The sequence below is a fragment of the Cinclus cinclus genome, chromosome 28, assembly GCF_963662255.1.
Source record: "Cinclus cinclus chromosome 28, bCinCin1.1, whole genome shotgun sequence".
NCBI lineage: Eukaryota > Metazoa > Chordata > Aves > Passeriformes > Cinclidae > Cinclus > Cinclus cinclus.
Genome location: NC_085073.1, coordinates 1,628,017 through 1,644,406, shown reverse-complemented (window position 1 = coordinate 1,644,406; position 16,390 = coordinate 1,628,017). Strand labels below are relative to the sequence as shown.

At 61.1% G+C, this 16,390-nt stretch overlaps 2 protein-coding genes across 3 annotated transcripts; one reads left to right on the top strand and one right to left on the bottom strand.

Annotated features, from left to right (window-relative positions):
• Positions 1-211: 211 nt before the first annotated feature.
• On the bottom strand, positions 212-6,777 carry APBA3 (amyloid beta precursor protein binding family A member 3). 2 transcript variants are annotated; one of them, XM_062510084.1, is made up of 10 exons: positions 5,679-6,777; positions 5,150-5,189; positions 4,598-4,743; positions 4,371-4,457; positions 3,656-3,814; positions 3,131-3,310; positions 2,731-2,943; positions 2,075-2,194; positions 1,208-1,348; positions 212-1,112 (listed from the first exon to the last, which is right to left on the bottom strand). In XM_062510084.1, exons 1-10 carry the CDS (start codon positions 6,738-6,740, stop codon positions 1,041-1,043), a joined length of 2,220 nt encoding a protein of 739 aa, XP_062366068.1. In that variant the 5' UTR covers positions 6,741-6,777; the 3' UTR covers positions 212-1,040. The 2 variants fall into 2 exon arrangements, with proteins under 2 accessions (XP_062366068.1, XP_062366069.1); XM_062510085.1 differs by lacking the exon at positions 3,131-3,310.
• Positions 6,778-6,868: 91 nt separating this feature from the next.
• Positions 6,869-15,837, top strand: MRPL54 (mitochondrial ribosomal protein L54). Its single transcript, XM_062509925.1, is given in 21 exon segments — positions 6,869-6,992; positions 7,299-7,455; positions 7,735-7,863; positions 9,003-9,085; positions 9,766-9,907; positions 10,088-10,254; positions 10,702-10,832; positions 10,944-11,101; positions 11,438-11,522; positions 11,524-11,616; positions 11,727-11,823; positions 11,971-12,018; positions 12,112-12,147; positions 12,498-12,701; positions 12,850-13,027; positions 13,343-13,417; positions 13,861-13,988; positions 14,056-14,202; positions 14,459-14,616; positions 14,709-14,843; positions 14,940-15,837. Coding segments are annotated over 21 exon segments (2,682 nt in total). The 5' UTR covers positions 6,869-6,916; the 3' UTR covers positions 15,195-15,837.
• The last annotated feature ends 553 nt before the right edge of the window (positions 15,838-16,390 follow it).

The window sequence follows — 16,390 nt, the reverse complement described above, 5'->3', positions numbered from 1 at the left end:
GGTCGTTTCTGGGGGTGCGGGGTGGCAGCATACAGGGAACACTGTGCAGCAGTGATGGCCAGTGGCCCTGTGTATGATGAAGTATTACAGGTGGAATTGGGGCCTGGCACCACTGCAGGCCTGGGATGTGTGCCCCAGAGCTGGGCCTCCTCTGCTGCAGTCTCCCTGTAGCTCCTCAAATGCAGCCTCCCATATTTCCCATTTTTTTTTATTTTAGAGCAACCGAGCACAAACGTACAGCTAGGTCAGCACTGCTGAAGCCCTGGGAGCCCAGAGTGCTGCTCACAAAAAGGCTTACAGCCCCAAGCTCACAGGATATGGGACTGGGCAATGCCCTGCTCCCTTCTGCTGCTCCAAGGGCTGTGGCTCTGGGCCAGGCTGTGTATGCAGAAGAGATTCAAGGCAGCACCAAAAAAAAGTTGAGGCAGGTTCCTAGTTTGGTGCAGTGTGTCTAACTGTGAGTTTGCACTGTAACAGGCCTCTGGCCAAGCCACAGGAGCAGGTGCTAAGAGTGCTTCTTTCTCCAAGGCTGAGTCTGGGAGCTGCTGGGTATCCCTCAGGGGTGCCAGTGCATACCCACACACAGGTGTGCAGGCTCAGTGCTGCTCTGGGGCTGTGCTGGCTGAGCTCTGGAGTTGAGCTGTGCTTCCAGCACCGTCCTCACCTTGGGAAAGGCACCGTTGGTGAGTATAAAAGTACAATAGTCAGTGACTGGATGGGGGGATAGGGCCCTCCCCTCCTCCCACTGTCACAAGGCCAAGGCGAGGGATCCTGTGCAGCAGCAGGACAGGCACTGTTCAGGCACTGTGAGGTGGGGAAAGGTGATTGGAGGGGGAGAAGTGCCCAAAGCATGGCACCGCAGGCCTTGATGCTGCTCAGGCTGGCATTGGCCCCCAGTGTCCCAGTGTGTCCTGAGTAAAACAAAAGAGGTGCAGACTTAAGCCCTGCCGAGGGCTCTAATGCAGGGCTGGGGCAGAAGGCGAAGCCAGTCCTGCCCCTGCAGCCCTGGGCTCGCTCCTGCCTGCCCCAGGCATGGTGGCTCAGAGGAAGAGGGGCTGCTCCTGTCCTGTCAGCAGACGGTACGTGGAGGCCGGCATGGTCTTAATGTGTACCTAGGCAGAGAAGCACAGATTAGAGACCCCAGCTGGGGCTGGAGGGAGCTGGTACACAGCTCCGAGCCCAGCAGCTCTGTGGGGGCCCAGCTCACCTCGCTGACCGCCTCGGTGAGGATCTGGATGATCTTCTCATGGGGCGTGGCCACCACGCTCTGCCCATTGATCTCGATGATGCGGTGCCCCACACGAACGCCACCCCGCTCTGCAATGCCCCCGCGCATCAGGCTGCAGATCTGGGAGCAGGGAGTGCTGTGAGAGCAGGGCTGTGCCCACAGCCCAGCCCTTTGTCACTACTGCTCCAACCCCTCACTGCCCTGTAGGCTTCTGGCCAGAGCTCTTGCCTGGGGTGCACACCTCCTCCAGCCTCTGTGCATTGCTGCCACCAGAATGATGTTCTGAGCTGGGGCCAGGGCAGTCCCCAGGATTTTGTCCCCCAGTTGACAAGGCTGTGATGCTCCACTAACTGAACCCTCTTGGCACCCATCAGGCCTGGGCTGCAGAGACTGAGCTTTGCCTTGGGGCATCAGGAGAGACCCACATCTCCAGTCCTAGGGGGAGCACCAGTTGGTATATGAGGTGGCTGTGCCACCCACCCAGCTCCCACTGAGCCCAGGAATGCCCCTCTCTGCCTTCCCAATGGAGCCACAGGAAAGTCCAGGGCAGGGAGTGGCTAGGGCACAGGAGACAGCAACAGCTGCAACTGGGGTCATGCCCAGAAAGCCAGGAAGAGGCTACCACCCTGAAAGCAAACAGCTACAGAGCACCAGGTAGAGCGATACCACCATCAGTGCTGCACAAAGGCTGTGAGGAGCTTTTTGCTATGCACAGCAGAGCCGTGTGATCCCTTGGCCCAGGCAAGCACATGGAGTGTGGGAGCTGGGAGCTGGTTCCTCAACACAGCCAGCTCTGCCTGTCCCTCAGACAGACCCTGGCTCAGCTCCAATCCCATGCACACTCACCACACCATTCTCAACACAGAAGCCCAGCTGGTACTTGGAGTCGGGGCGTCGGATGACAGCCGTGGTGACAGGGGGACAGTGTACAATGTTCAGTGTCACCTCAGTCTGGTGCTTCAGCTCCTGAAAGGTGAGATGGGGCTTAGTGAGATTTTGGAGAGCTATTCAGACTGGTTATGGGGCAATGCAGCCATGTTGCTCGTGTGAGGGCTGAGGATTAGCAACCTGTTTTCAGTGGGGCAACTCAGGCACACAAAGGGATACTGCAAATACAAATCCAGGGACAAGAACTTACAAACCCAGCCCAAGACACCCCTGCCCCTGAGGCTACGCGCTGTCCTTGCTTTCAGCTCCTTCCCATCCTACTGAGAGGTAGATGATGGAACAGGTTCCCTTCAGGACAGGTGCCTGCCTCCTCCTCCACCTGCCTTTTCAGGCAGGGCCACATCAAGTACAGTCCCCAGCTTTGTCCTTGCCTTCCTCCAAGCAGTCTGAGCAGGAGCTGTCACAGCCTGCAGGACAGGTATGACCTCTGCACACCTGCCTCCAAAGCTGGGGGCCCCAAGGGAATCCTGGTGTCACAGACACTCCCAGATCATTCAGGCCACTCCCCATCTCCCTCCTGGGGTGAGGCAGGAGGTCACCCTGCCCTGGCTCACCCGGATGATGCTCTGGCAGGTGCTCAGGGGCAGCCCAACCAGGCTGGTCCCATTGACTGACATGAGGCGGTCCCCAATGCTCAGCTCGCCCGACCGCTCTGCGGGGCCCCCATGCATCAGGTTGGCGATGACCACAGTGGGCAGGATGGAGCCCCAACCTGACTCCACAACAGCGATGCCCAAGATCTCTCCCTTCTGCTTCCGGATGCAGACCTGGGGGTAGTACAGGTGGGTTATGGTCTCCACCAGAGTCATGGAGCACATGTCCTAGCCCACAGCCGTGCTGAGAGCTGGCTGGGATGGGGTCTGGTTTTGTAGAGGGCACCTCAGCTGCACAGGGAGCCACAGAGGTACCAGTGCGTTCCCCACATTGTCCCCCACCCCCCGGAGCAGCTCTTACATCCTTGCAGTTCTCCTGCTGGGAGAAGTGAGTCAGCTCTGCGTTGTACTGCTCCTGGTCCTCCAGGGCACGGCTGTACTGGCAAGGGCTCAGCTCGCTGGGGTCAATGCTGTTGGCCTCCAGGAAGCGCTGGTACGCCACGCCAAATGCCTGCCCAATGGCCTGGGCAATGACCTGGGCCTGGGGAATGACAAGGGCTGTTCCTGCCTATGGCTCAGGGCTGCAGCCAACAGCTCCCAGTGCTCTGCAGTGCCCAGGACAGGAATCATCCTTGGGAGCTCCAGGGTGTCCTGGCTCCTTCCCTGCCTGAATGGGCTCCTGTCTGGAGCCAACCTTCCCTACTACTCTGCTTTCTGGGCCTCTGTGTGTCACAGAGATTCTCAGGCTGGGGTCCTAGCCTCTCCCTTGTGGGGAGTGAGCAATTTCTGCTGCAGCCCCAGGCGAGAATGCCCAAGTATTAAAGTGGGATGGGACTCAGGTCCCCAGGGCCACCCTCCCACCCCAGGAATCCATGTGTTGCCTCACATCAGCTGAGTGGAAGACGTGGCAGATCATCTTGTAGAGTCGTTTCTCCTCTGCCACCTCTGAGCGCCGTGGAAGCTTCCGGCGTGCCATGAGCACCACGAGGGAGCCGATGTCAGCAATGTAGGAGATGGTCTGGAGGGAGTGATCCATCATGGCCTCCTAGCAAAGGGAACACAGACAGAGAGTTCAGCTCTCTCAGGGCTGTCAGTGCACGTGGGCAGCCATGAGCCTGCTGGCACTGCAAGCAGGAAGGGTTTAGCCATGGTGCTGGGATGTGGCGCAGCTGCCCAGCACGTGCTGGGCAGAAACCATGTCTGTGCCAAAAGGCACAAACAGATCATTCATCAACGACTCATTTGTGTCCCTGGTGTTGCCAGGGGACAGGACAGCTCTTCCCTCTTGCTATAATGCAGAAATTAATCCTGAGACACAGAGCTCCCCAGATTTCAAGCCTGGGTTCCCCAGATCTCGGTCTGGGATCCCAGCAGCTCCACAGGGTACAGGTCACGTGGGAAGCCTTGTGCGGCGACACAGAGGCAAGGACATGACACAGGATGCCTATGAAGTGACATGTCCCCTCCCAGATGTGTGTCCTCATCCATAGGCCATCACGGGGCAAGACCCTGCTGGTGCAGGAGCAAAGCTGAGATCCTGAGACCAAACAGGAATGTTGAAGCAGCCACAGAGCTATGTGGTTACTGCTGTCCCTGCCCACCTGAGTGTCAGCAGTGAGCACCTTGATCCTCTGTGTGGAGACAAACAGATCCACTTCTGTCATGGGCTGTGACTCCCCCTCGGGTGCCTGCAGAATGATGGAGAGGTCACAGGATGCTGCTGGGACCCAGCCCCAAAGCCAGGTGCCCTCAGGCAGATCCTGAGTGCTGCCCCATATCCACAAGGGAGCAAGGCTTGGGGCAGCCATGCCCCCCATCCGTCCTGCACCTTGATCCTGTCCACTGCCTCCTGGGCCTGCGCCATGCGGACACTGGTTGGGGGGTTCCTTTCTGAGGCCAGTTGAGTGGATCCCAGGTACTTGGCCCCAAAAATCACACCATCCAGCAAGTCCTCTGGGTCACAAGGGCCTGGAACTGAGGTGTTAGGAGGGACTGAGCAGAGGCTGCTCCCCCACCTCTGAAACTGGGGGTACCAACTCCTGCTGCCTGTTAGCTGCATTCCTACACATGATGAAGCAGCTCAGTGCTTCGTACATGGGCACCAGGCATCACTGGGAGAACAGGGCTGCTTCCTCCTTCCTGTGGGAACACACAGCATCCCTTTCCCCCAAGTATACTCCCTCCCTGATCCCTGACACGCCTCCATTTCCTCAGCAAAGGCTCAAACAAGTCATGTGGACTCTGGTGCACCCACTCTGGATGGGTGAAGAGCTGGCTGTTCTCTCCCTGACTGGGACCCTGGACCACCCCCATTCAGGGTGAGAGCAGGTGAGTCAGGACTTCTGAAAGCTCTTGCTGTGCAACCACAGAAACAACTCACCCTCTTTGAAGGCTGGGCAGGATGATGGGGATTCCCTGTTCTGCAAAGCAATGAGAGAGCAAGTGAGGCTGTGGCTGGGACCTCAGGGATTGAGCCTGCCTGGCCCTGGAACAGTGGGACAGCAAGAAGAGTGTCCCTGCAGATGGGGGAAACAACACAAGGGTCCCAGCGTTGGACAGGGAGGAGTAGGGTCCTAGCCCTGTGGGGGTGCTAGTGCAGGGTCCTGGGGCTGGAGGAGAGGATGACACAGGATCGCAGGACCAGAGTCCAAACAGGAGCTGTTTGGACCCACCGGCCTCTGCCCCAGGGTACACATGAATTAGCCAGCCATGCAAGCGTGCATTCAGGGCCAAAGCTGGTACTGAAGGTCTTGTCCGGGCAATCTTGCAGCACAAGGCCCTGTAAGACCTGAGGAAAGTTGTCCCTGGCTCTCCTTTGTTCCCATCCCAGACCACAGGAGGGATCAGAGCCAAGGGGCACGTCCTGGCTCCTGCTGCCCTATCGCAGCCCAAGGCACAGTTGCACTCACGGTCACAGTGCCATGAGATGGTTGCTCTGTCCCGGGGGCCAAAGCAGGAGGCAGGGCTGGCCACATCAACCCCGGGGACCCTTCCTGAGCACCCTCGCAGGCAGATTCGTCTTCACGAAGCCCCTCTCCATAACACCAGCTGCCAGAAGATTCTTCCTTCGAGCTCTCTGGCCTCCCCAGCCCTTCAGACTTCTCCACAGTGGCTGTTTCCTCATGAACCTGCAGCATCTCCAGGCTGGTCCCAGTCAGGACATCAGAGCAGGCCAAGGGGATCTCGGCATCACCCTTGGACAGCCCCCCCTCGTAGCATAGGAGGCTCAGCAAATCCTCCCGGTCAGCCTCGGCTAAGAGCAGCCCGTGGCAGGGCTGCTCGCAGGCAGAGTGCTGGGAGCAGCAGGGACGCATGGCCAGGCCCCGGCCCGTGGCCACATGCAGCGGGCAGGGCCGGCACCTGCCCGGGCAGTGCCCGCGGCCCTGCCGGGCACCAGCGCCCGAGGGGGATGGCGAGCCCTGCTCTGGGGCAGATGAGCGGTCGCGGAGGTTGGGGTCGAGGGTCTCGAGCTGAGCCAGCAGCCCCTGGATCTCCGAGGGTTCGTCCTCCACATCCTCGCTCCACTCGGTGATACCCGGACCGGCGCGGGGCTCGGGGGTCTCATCCAGCTCCATGCCCGCAGGATCGGCGCTGCTGGGGGTCCGGGGGCGCCCCGTACCCCGAGCGGCGCTCCCGGCGCTGGGCTCCCAGCGGGCAGAGCCCTGCGGCACCTCGGGTATCGCCTCCGTTTCCATCTCTCTTCCCAAGCCCCGGCACAGCTCGGTCCGTCCGCCCGCGACTCCCGCGAGCTCCGGGGCTGCGTCGGACCCCGACGCCTCCGTCCCAGAGCCATTGCCGGGCTGCGGGGCGGTACGGGAGGGCTCCTCCAGCCGCCCGCCCTCAGCACAGCGCCCAGGGGTGTCGGGCCCATCCTCTGTGTCCATGGCCCGCGGCTCCACGGTCTCATCGCTGCCGCCGGCTGGGGCGGACAGCGCGGTTCCCTGGAAGTCCATGGTGGTACCACTCTCCATGGAGCCGGCGGCGCGAGCGGGAAGCGGCCCGGAAGACCTCAGTGACTACCGGCGCCTCCGGCCGGGCCGGGCCGGGCCGGGGCGCTCCTGACGTCGTTTCCGCTCGCCCCGCGCAGGCGCAAGCGCGGCCCCGGCCCTGGCCGCGTCCCGCCCCGGTCCCACGGTGCCCCGCACCCATGGCCTTGCGGGGGCTGCTGCGGTCGGTCGGAGCTGTGCTCCGCGCCCCGGCCCGCGGCTACGCCAAGAAACCCGGTGAGGCTCGCACGAGTACCGGCCCCGGCTCGCGCTCCTCGGTCCCGGCCCCGTGTGTCCCCCGTGTGTCCCTCCGTGCCCCGGTGCCGCGCTTCTCGCCCCTGGTACCGGCCCTGCCCGCGGCCCCGCGCTCTCCGCGGCGGTGCTGATGCCCCACCTCCATTCCTCGTGCCCCCCACGCCCACCCGGCCCCGGCCCGTGTTCCCGCCCCACGATGCCCCTGCCCTCGAGTCTACTTCCCTTCCCCTGTCTGCGTCCTCGTCCCCCGGCACACCACTGCCTTCACCCTGCCCTTTCCTCCCACAGCCGCCAAGTCCAAAGGCAAGGGGGTGCCGAAGGAGGTGGTGAAGGGACCGGAGGTGTGTACGGACCCCACCATGCTCGCCACCCACGCCATGGGCGTCAACTACTTCAAGGAGGGTCCGGAGGTAGCCCTGAAGCCTGACTCCGAGTACCCCGACTGGTGCGTGCTGCCCCACTCTCCTTTGTGTCCTGACAGAGGTGCCATTCCAGGGGCACAGAGCTGTGTAAAAGGGACAGGGAAGTGTTCTATGAGGAGGCAGACTACCCCTCTGCAACCCAGACACCTTCTCCAGGGTCAGGAGACAGGAGTGGGTGCACTGTGGATGTGGGGTGAAGGATCTGCACATCCCTCATGTGGTCACTCATGTCCGTTGCTCCATGTGGTGCTTGTCCCTTTGTCCTCCTTCCTGCAGCTCACATCCTCTGCATTTGCCCCCAGGCTCTTTAAGATCCACCTCGGCCCCCCCAAGAAGCTGGAGGAGCTGGACCCCGACTCGCTTGAGTATTGGAGGCGCCTGCGGAAGTACAACACATGGCAGCGCAACAAGTTGAAGAAGGGCAAGAAGCTGTAGGTGCTGCTGAGCTTGGGGCTCCTCCATGTGCCTGCACAGGTGGCACTGGGACCTGCCCTGGCTTTTGGTCTCTTTTCCTTCCTGTAAATAAGAAATAAATCTCTGGTGAGGCTGATATCTGTTATAAAGGCTGTGACAAACCCAGACCCTGGGCAATCTTGGTGCAGGTCCCCTCCGTGCCAAGGGCTGAGGCAACACAAGCCATAAGGTCTCAGTGTGTTTGTTAAGGCAAAAGCTCAGGTTCTGAGTTTTAGAGAGAGCCCACATGGGTCCTGCTCCATCACTGGCTGTACCCCAGCAGCTGGGGCTGAGGGCTCCATGGGGACGTGGGGTGGGGAATGATCCACCTGTGTCACTGTGTCCCTGGCTGGTGGATCTTGGGGCCTGAGCAGCCTGTGCACCCCAGGGCTGGAAGGATGGGGGGTAGGCTTTGGCAGTGCTGTGGGGCAGCAGGCAAGGTGAGGGAGGGGACACGGTGGCCCTTTGCAGTGCCTCCTGACACCATGCTCTCCTTTCCTCCATCAGCAGGAGCAGTAGTGCTGGGATGCTGGGGCTTGGCTGGGCTGCATGGTGAAGGCAGGGTCTTCCCAGTGAGGGGGCCTCACTGACCTATCTCTGCTTCTCCCTGGGCAAAGCCCAGCCCAGCAGCTTCCTCTGGCCTTGGTTCTGCTGGTGTGTTGGGCACAGCTGGCTAAGAGGTGCCTCTGTCACCTCAGTTCACCTCCACCCTGGACTTGCTGCCCTGCAGCTCCTTCTGGGCTTGAATTTGGCTCAGGGGAAAAGAGGCACCTGTGGGGTTTTTGCAGTGAGGAAAGGACAGTGGAGCCTCTGCCTGGCCTGGCCGTGGCCCTGACACCATGTGCCCTGTGACAGGGCCAGGCTGTGCCCAGCTCCCCCCGGGGCTGTGGGCGGGGTAGCAACTCTGCACCCACGCTGCACAACAGGAAGGAAGAGGGAGGGAAGCAGAAATGCTGTGCTGTAGCACAGGGGCCTGGGGCAGATTTTGGGCTGAACCCTCATTTCCTCTGTGTGGGGCTCAGTGCACACCCTCGGAGCTGATGGGTCTCAGCCGTACCCTGTGGTGAGTGCTCATCCTTGCAGGGCCTGCAGCTCACCCTTGTTTCATCACCCCCAGTGTGTCCAGATCCCAAGTCCAGCAGCAGGTGAGCAGACGGAGCGCCTGGGTCCCTGTCCTCTGTCTTGGAGCCCCCTGCTTGGGTGAGTGTCACCCAGCTGTTCTGGGCAGCTCAGTCCTGGGGACAAGGGACCTTCTGGGGTGGATTGTTGGGAAGGGACCTGAGGGGAGGAGGAGGGAGCTGGCCCTGCTCAGGTGGTTCATGTCACACTGAAACCTTTCCCAGGATTCAGGGCAAGCTGAGCTGGGTCCCAGTCCCAAGATCCCCACGTACCCTATGTTGACCCCCCCTCATGCAGGCTCCAGAGCCACCATACAGATAGTAGCAACAGGGCTGCTGCTGCCCCACTGGGGCCTCTGCCAGAAGGAAAAGGATACAGGGGCCCCATTCTCTGTGTCACCATACAGGACAGAGAAGGTGATGGGGGCCATCCCCTCTTTCTAGTTCCATGGACCACCCCCCCGCCCCATTCCATGAAGGTCCCTTTCATGGGGCTGGGCTAAAGTACCTTGCTTCCTTGCACAAGGCTGTGGGCGTGAGCAGGATGCCTGTGCTACCCAGCTCCCAGAATGGCAGTGTGTGTCGTTCCTGGTTGGCTGGTGGTGGCCAGATCTAGCAGTGCAGCCCAGCCAGGTCCTGTCCTGACATCACGGATCTCATTGTTCTCCCCTCTAAGTCACCATGTGTCCAGAGGGGTCCGGTGGGGCACGGGTGCCTGTCACCCCATCACCCACTTAAAGCTCATTCCCTCGGTGTCCCCAGGAGGGATGGGGGACTGGAGCATGCCCATCGGCTCGCTGGGCGAGGAAGTGGTGGCCCGACTGTGTGAGCTACTGGATAACGCGGGCCGGGGCTGGCGCAAGCTGGCTGAGCTGGCTGGGGCCGAGAAACGCTTCAAGTGCAGGTAGGGCAGGGGGAGTCTTGCCGGGGGCTGTCCCCGACCGGGTTCCAAAATGCACATGGGCTCAGCTCTGCCGCAGGCTGAGCCAGGGGTGCACGGGCCAGTTCCCCTGCCCGGGCTGGGGCCCCGCCGAGGCCCCAGCAGGGACGGGGCTGTGGCTCTGATGGCTGCGGGCGCTTGCAGCGCGGAGGAGCTGGAAATGTGCTCGCTGAAGGTGCTGGAGCCCCGCGGCAGCCCCACACAGTGTCTGCTGCAGCTCCTGGCCGAGCGCGACTGCACCCTCAGGTACCTGCTGGGCTGCCTGGAGCGCATGGGGCACGAAGAGGCCTGCCGGGTCCTCAGCTCCGCCGGTACGGGCAGCGGGAACCGGGGGGCTGGAGGGGAGCACCGGGGGACAGGGGATCAGCAGGAGGAAATGGAGGTGAAGAACAGCAATTCCTGCTGGAGGTCTTGCCCTGGTAGAGAGGTCCTGGGCAGGCAAGGTGGGGTGGGATGGATGCAACAGGATCAGATAGAATAGGATGTGATCTGATTAGATGGGACAGGACAGACAGGATAGGGCAGAGTGGGATGGGATAGACTGAAGCAAGATGAGATGCGTAGACGGGATAGCACTGAATATGCCAGTGGGACAAAATAGGATGAGATGGTTGGGACAGGACAGAGGTGTGGGATGTAATAGGATGGGCTAGGCTGGGAGACAAGAATCGGTTGTGGGTGGGGATGGGACTGGATGGTATGGGGTAGTGTGGGACAGGGGGCTCAGCCAGCCCAGGCTGGTCTCTCCTCTCCTGCAGTCCAGGATGTGATTCACATCACAATACAGCCAGAGCCACAGGTGGTGGCAGAGGGGACACAGGTGTCCCTGACCTGCTGCGCAACCGGCCCACCAGGGCTCACGTACCAGTGGTTCTGTGGGAGGCAGGAGGTGAGGTCCCACTGTGCCACACTGAGCAGGGCCCCCGCACCCTATCCATGGTGAGGGACCTGCACGGGTAAGTGGGAGCCCACTACTCCTTGGCCTCCTCCTGTCTTGTAGGTGCCTGGAGCCACATCCCCAGAGCTGGTGATCGACACAGCCAGCCTGGCGGGCCAGCCTGAGTGGTACATCTGCCGGGTGAACTGTGGGGCCACCTTCACCTTCTCCAGGTGGGCCCATGTCCAGGTGGAAAAGAGCAGCAGCCCCAGCTCAGGTGGGTCTCAAGATCTCTGTCCCTGGGCTGACAGCTATGGGTAACCACTTGCCTGATTGGAACATCATCTGCAGGACACCTCTCGCCCCATCAGGACAGGGATGGGTCCTCAGTGGTACCATTTGCCATGTAATGCCCTGGCTCAGCTGTGAAGGTCTCTGGGCTTGCTGGGGTGATGATGCCTACAGGCGAGCCATATGCACTATGTCCTCCTTATGCTTGCTGCCTCATGCCATCCATGGGTGCCAGGGCCTGTGGGTGAAGGACCTGGGGCCTGGAGCAGCTCTGCAGAGTGCTGCTATGGCTGGGTGCCTAATTTGCTACCCTGTCCCTTCCCCAGCCAGTGGCTACTGCCTGACTATGGCAGGGCTGCAGATCCTGCGGCAGCCGCAGCCGTGCCGCCTGGCCGAGGGGGACACGCTGGCGCTGGAGTGCAGAGCCATTGGCAACCCCCCACCCCAGTACCAGTGGTTCAGGAACCGGTGCCCCGTGGAAGGGGCACAGACACCCCGGCTCCAGGTATGGAGGAACCTCTGGCATGGTACAGCATGGCATAGCATGGCACAGTGTGGCACAGTGCAGCATGGTCTGGCACACTTCCCCAGCTTCCTGCTCCATCCTGCTGGCAGGTGAAGCTGGTGACAACGGCTGAGCGGGGCAGCTACTCCTGCCGAGTGTTCAACCTCTTCCATGAGGTGTGGAGCCAGGAGGTGGATGTTGAGATTGGTGAGGGTGCCAGACAAACCTCTGTGACCCCCCACCTGCTCTGTTCCCAGTAAAGCCCTCATGGCTGCTCCACAGTTTTGGGGGGACTGCAGCCCATGATGGGAGATGATACCATGCATAGGGTCCCTGACATCCCCTCTGCCACAGGCCCGCGGCTCTTCACCTCTGGAGGCTCCTGGCAGGAGGGGGATGGAGGTAGGTGGGGCACAGTGGACAGGTCTGTGCTGCTCTGCCCACCGTGCTCCCCTGGTACTGGAGAGCCATGGCACAGCATTTCTCTCTTCTCAGGTTCCATAGACCATGGCAGCCCTGGACAGCTCTATGGTAAGAGCCTGCCCAGGAAGGGCTGGTGGTCCTGGGGAGCTTTGATTGTCACCAGTGTCCTCATTGTCACCCCATAAGGCTTTACTTGGCCAGAAGTGCTTTGGGTGCAGGATACTGGAAGAGCAGCCCAGCCCCAACACGAATTAGGAGAGCAGATCAGCACCTTAACCCAAAACCCCAACCCTAACCCTTACCCATAACCTGAGGGATCAGCAAAGCAGGGATGCCACAGGGTACCTTGGTACCCAGGGACAGTGATGCTGGCCAGAGTTGGGTGTCACCTCTGTGAGCAACATGGAGAGCAGGTGTGTCCCACTCTGTAACAACACTTCCCTCTCCCATCCTTGTAGCCACGGACAAAGTGGCGCTGCTGATCGGCAACATGCACTACCTGCACCACAAGCAGCTGCAGGCACCCATCGTGGATGTTCACGCCCTTGGTGCCCTCCTCCACCAGCTCAACTTCAAGGTGGTGTCACTGCTGGACCTGCGCAAGGCAGAGATGCAGATGGCCGTCGATGAGTTCCTCCTCCTCCTTGACAAGGGTGTCTACGGTGCGACTACACCTGCTGGGGGGTTCCAACCCAGGGGAGCTGGGTGGTTTAATGCTGGTGGAATCTTGGGGTGCAGTCAGGAAAGAAGCAGGTGCTGGCAAGTCAGGGGGAATGTCACCGCGTCACCTACCCTCTGTTTCCCCAGCAGGTTTACTCTACTATGCTGGGCATGGATACGAAAATTTTGGCAACAGCTTCATGGTGCCCATTGATGCACCCAGCGCCTACACGTCAGAGCACTGCCTGTGTGTGCAGCGGGTGCTGCGGGAGATGCAGCAGCGCCGCACCGGCCTCAACATCTTCCTGCTTGACATGTGCCGCAAGAGGTGACCCAGCCCTTCCACCAATCTAGGGACAAGCTGTCAGTCTGGGAGAGCCAGCACAGGGACCTGTCGGTGGTGACTGGGAGTGGTGACTCCCAGGGGTGGGAAGTGTGGCACCCCCAGGGTCCCATCTATACTCATTTTCATTATCTAAATTCCCCAAGACTTCACTGCCCCTGTGAGCTAGCAAACACTGTAATGGGGGGGGGGGGGGGGGGGGCACACAGGAGCACAGAGCAGCCCTCAAGGTCTGGTGTGCTTTGGGGTGGGTTTTGGAGTAGGAGAGGTTCTCACTCTTCAGCTTTTCTTCTCTTGCAGGAACCTCAATGATGACATCATTCCGCAGGTTGGGGCGTTGGAGGTCACAGCCAACATCGTCTTTGGCTATGCCACGTGGGTCCCCTCCCACCATTTCCTGACACAGGCAGTGGGGCTGAGTCTCCCTGCCTAGCTCAGGGCAGGGCAGGGGCTCAGACCCCCATGCCTGCATCCCTCCACTCTTGATGCTGGAGGGGTTGGGCGAACAGCAGCCCCTAGTCCCTCACAGGGCAGGTGGAGGTGCCCATGGCACTGCTTGGCTTTGGGCAGCACCTACTGGCATGAGGCTCCAAGTCTCCTCCAGAGCACAGGGGTTTGGGCTGGTGATGCTTTAAGCATCCAGGATCCAGCCATGCTCTCACTTGTCCCCAGCACAGTGGGCAGATGTTGTGATGGGAACAGGAAGAGGGCTGGACACCCAGCTCTGGCTTCCTTAGAGCTGTCATCCTGTTGGGGGCCAATTCCCAGGGAGTTCCAGACCCCATGCCAGATCCAGCCACTGCCCTGTCCCCCTGCAGGTGTGCGGATGCTGAAGCCTATGAGCTGAGCCAGGGTGAACTCTCCAATGGCATCTTCGTCACCTTCCTCAAGCGCTGGCTGCTGGAGGATGAGAAGATCACGGTGCTGCTGGACAAGGTGGCCGAGGGTGAGTGAGCAGTGGGGAACAAGGACCCCCCCCCAGTGGCCCCTGCCAACCCCCTGTGCCCCTGCAGACATGGGCACTCTGGAGATCACGCGGGGACGGCAGGCACTGGAGCTTCGCAGCAACCTCTCAGAGAGACGGGCTCTCACAGACCCCATCCGCCCTCCGGGCCAGGATGAGTCCTCTGCCAGGAACCTGCAGTGGGCCAAGGCTCATGGTGAGTCATGGCCACCCTGTCCCAAGCTGGCATCTAGAGGGGGGACAGCCCCAGGAGCAGAGAGGTTGCGAACGACATCTGCTGGGTTCCTCCTACCTGGAGGAGGAAGTGCTGGCACAGAGCCACCATCCTGGAGACAGGAACACCATGTTGCCACCCCTGCTCTGGGGTGACCCAAAAACCACCTCACCTGTGGGTACAGCTCTAGCCCTGAGCCCTGCAGGTCCCAGCCCTGTGCTCCCTGTCCTCTCCCCAGTCCTGCCAGAGAGCCGGCACCTCCACTTCGACTGCGGTGTCACTGTCCAGCTGGGCTTCGCAGCTGAGTTCTCCAACATTATGATCATTTACACGCGTGTGGTGGCTGCCCCCAAGGACATCACCAAGTGTGAGGCCCGGCTCACTGATATTCCTGAGGTGGGAGCAGCTGCTGAAGCCCCCACCGAGGCAATGCTGGGGAGCAGGGTGGGAAGCTGTGATGGCTTTCACGTGGATGTTGTCCATGGCAGGAGCTGGATGTGGACCTCAAATGCACCAACAAGGAGAGCCCAGAGGAGCTGGGCAGTCCGCTGGCGCCCGTCTGGAGCCTCGGCTGCCCCTCCTTCTGCCTCTACAGCCGGATCTGTGGCTTGCAGAAGCTGCGGGTAAGAGCCATAGTGGTCAGGGCCTGGTGGTGCTGGGGGCACAGTGTGACCATGGCCATGCCAGGACAGGAGCCCATGGTGATGGTGTCCCTGCAGCAGGAGCTGGCCTTCACCGTGTACCTGCAGTACTGCTACCAGGGCATGGATGATTTTGTGGAGGAGCGACAGCAGGTCAACGTGGGGCGGCCGCTCATTGCCAAGCTCAACTTGCAGCAGGCGGCCACCCCCTCACCACCCCACAGCCCCCTCTTTTCTTCTCCCCCTGGGAGCTGGGGGGTGGTGGAGAGCTCATGGGTCAACACCCCTGAGGAGAACCTGAGCCCCGAGGGCCCCAGCTCCCACACCCTGTAGAGGGACATTGAGGCACACCCCCGCCCTTTCCGTCTGTCCTGCTGGGGCCGGGGATGGAGGGGGTGGTGGTGACATGCACAGAGGCTGGGCTCCATCCCGGCCTGTGCCAAGGGGTGCAGGTGTCACAGCACAGCATGACTGGGACCGTAGGGCCCCAACCGCACATCCCTGGCAGGGCAATAGCACCTCCACATCCCTCAGCAGTGCCATCCTAATGTGCCAGGCCACTAGCGGGCAGCGCCAGGGGCAGAGTGCCCAGGGACCACGGCTCAGTGGGCTCGAGGCGTTGTTCCGGGGCAGGGCTAGGTTCGTTCAGGCCTGGGAGAAATAGAGAGAAATAAGAAGCTTAGGGGACAAATCCCGCGGGAGGAGATTACAGGGGCTGGGAGCGGGAGGGCTCCTGTTCGGCCACGAGGGTGTGGGAGCACGCCCTGGTGTCCCCAGCTCCCAGTTGTACCTATTTCTCACAGTACAACCCCAGGATATGGCCGCATCTGGGCAGTGAGCCATTTCCGGACAGGATTGGGATCTAAAGGGGGAAAAAAAAAAAAAAGCCTTTTCGCTTGGATTTTTCCCACACAAACCCTCACGTCCTGGGGCAGGCTCCAGTGGGTAACCACCGAGGAAAGTGCCAATAAAGTGGTCCGGCCAGGTGGCTCGGCGCTTGTGAGCCATCCCTGCGTTTAAAAGGTATTTTTGGGCTCAGAAATCTTGCCCGTTCCTGCAGGAGGTGCAGTGCAGCATCGGGTGCCCCCACGGGAGGGTACCCCGAGATTCGCAGTGCCACCCTATTGAATACAGCTGAATTTCCATAATTCACACAACCCCCACCCCAAGGAGCCGGGGAGACGCATCCTCATCCCGGGGCCCCTCCGCGCTCTCGGGCGGCGGTTGCGGGGCCGGGCTGGGGGAGCACCCTCGCTCCAATTAGGCTCCGATCAAACGAGCCGGGGGTGCGGCGCTGCCGCTCCCAGCGCCAGCCGGCCTTTGTTGGCGCTCGGGAGGCCGAGGGGTGCCCCGGGCTGGCGCCAGCCTCGGCAATTATGTCATGTGAAAAGTGCAGCCCCCATTGAGCGCGTCCCGTCCCCCGGATCAAACCCCATTACTTCCGCAGCCGTTGCTTCATTATCTGCTCGCCTCGGCCGGGGCGCTTCACCCCATTAGCTGGGCCGGGGAGCCGGGGAGCATCGATTATG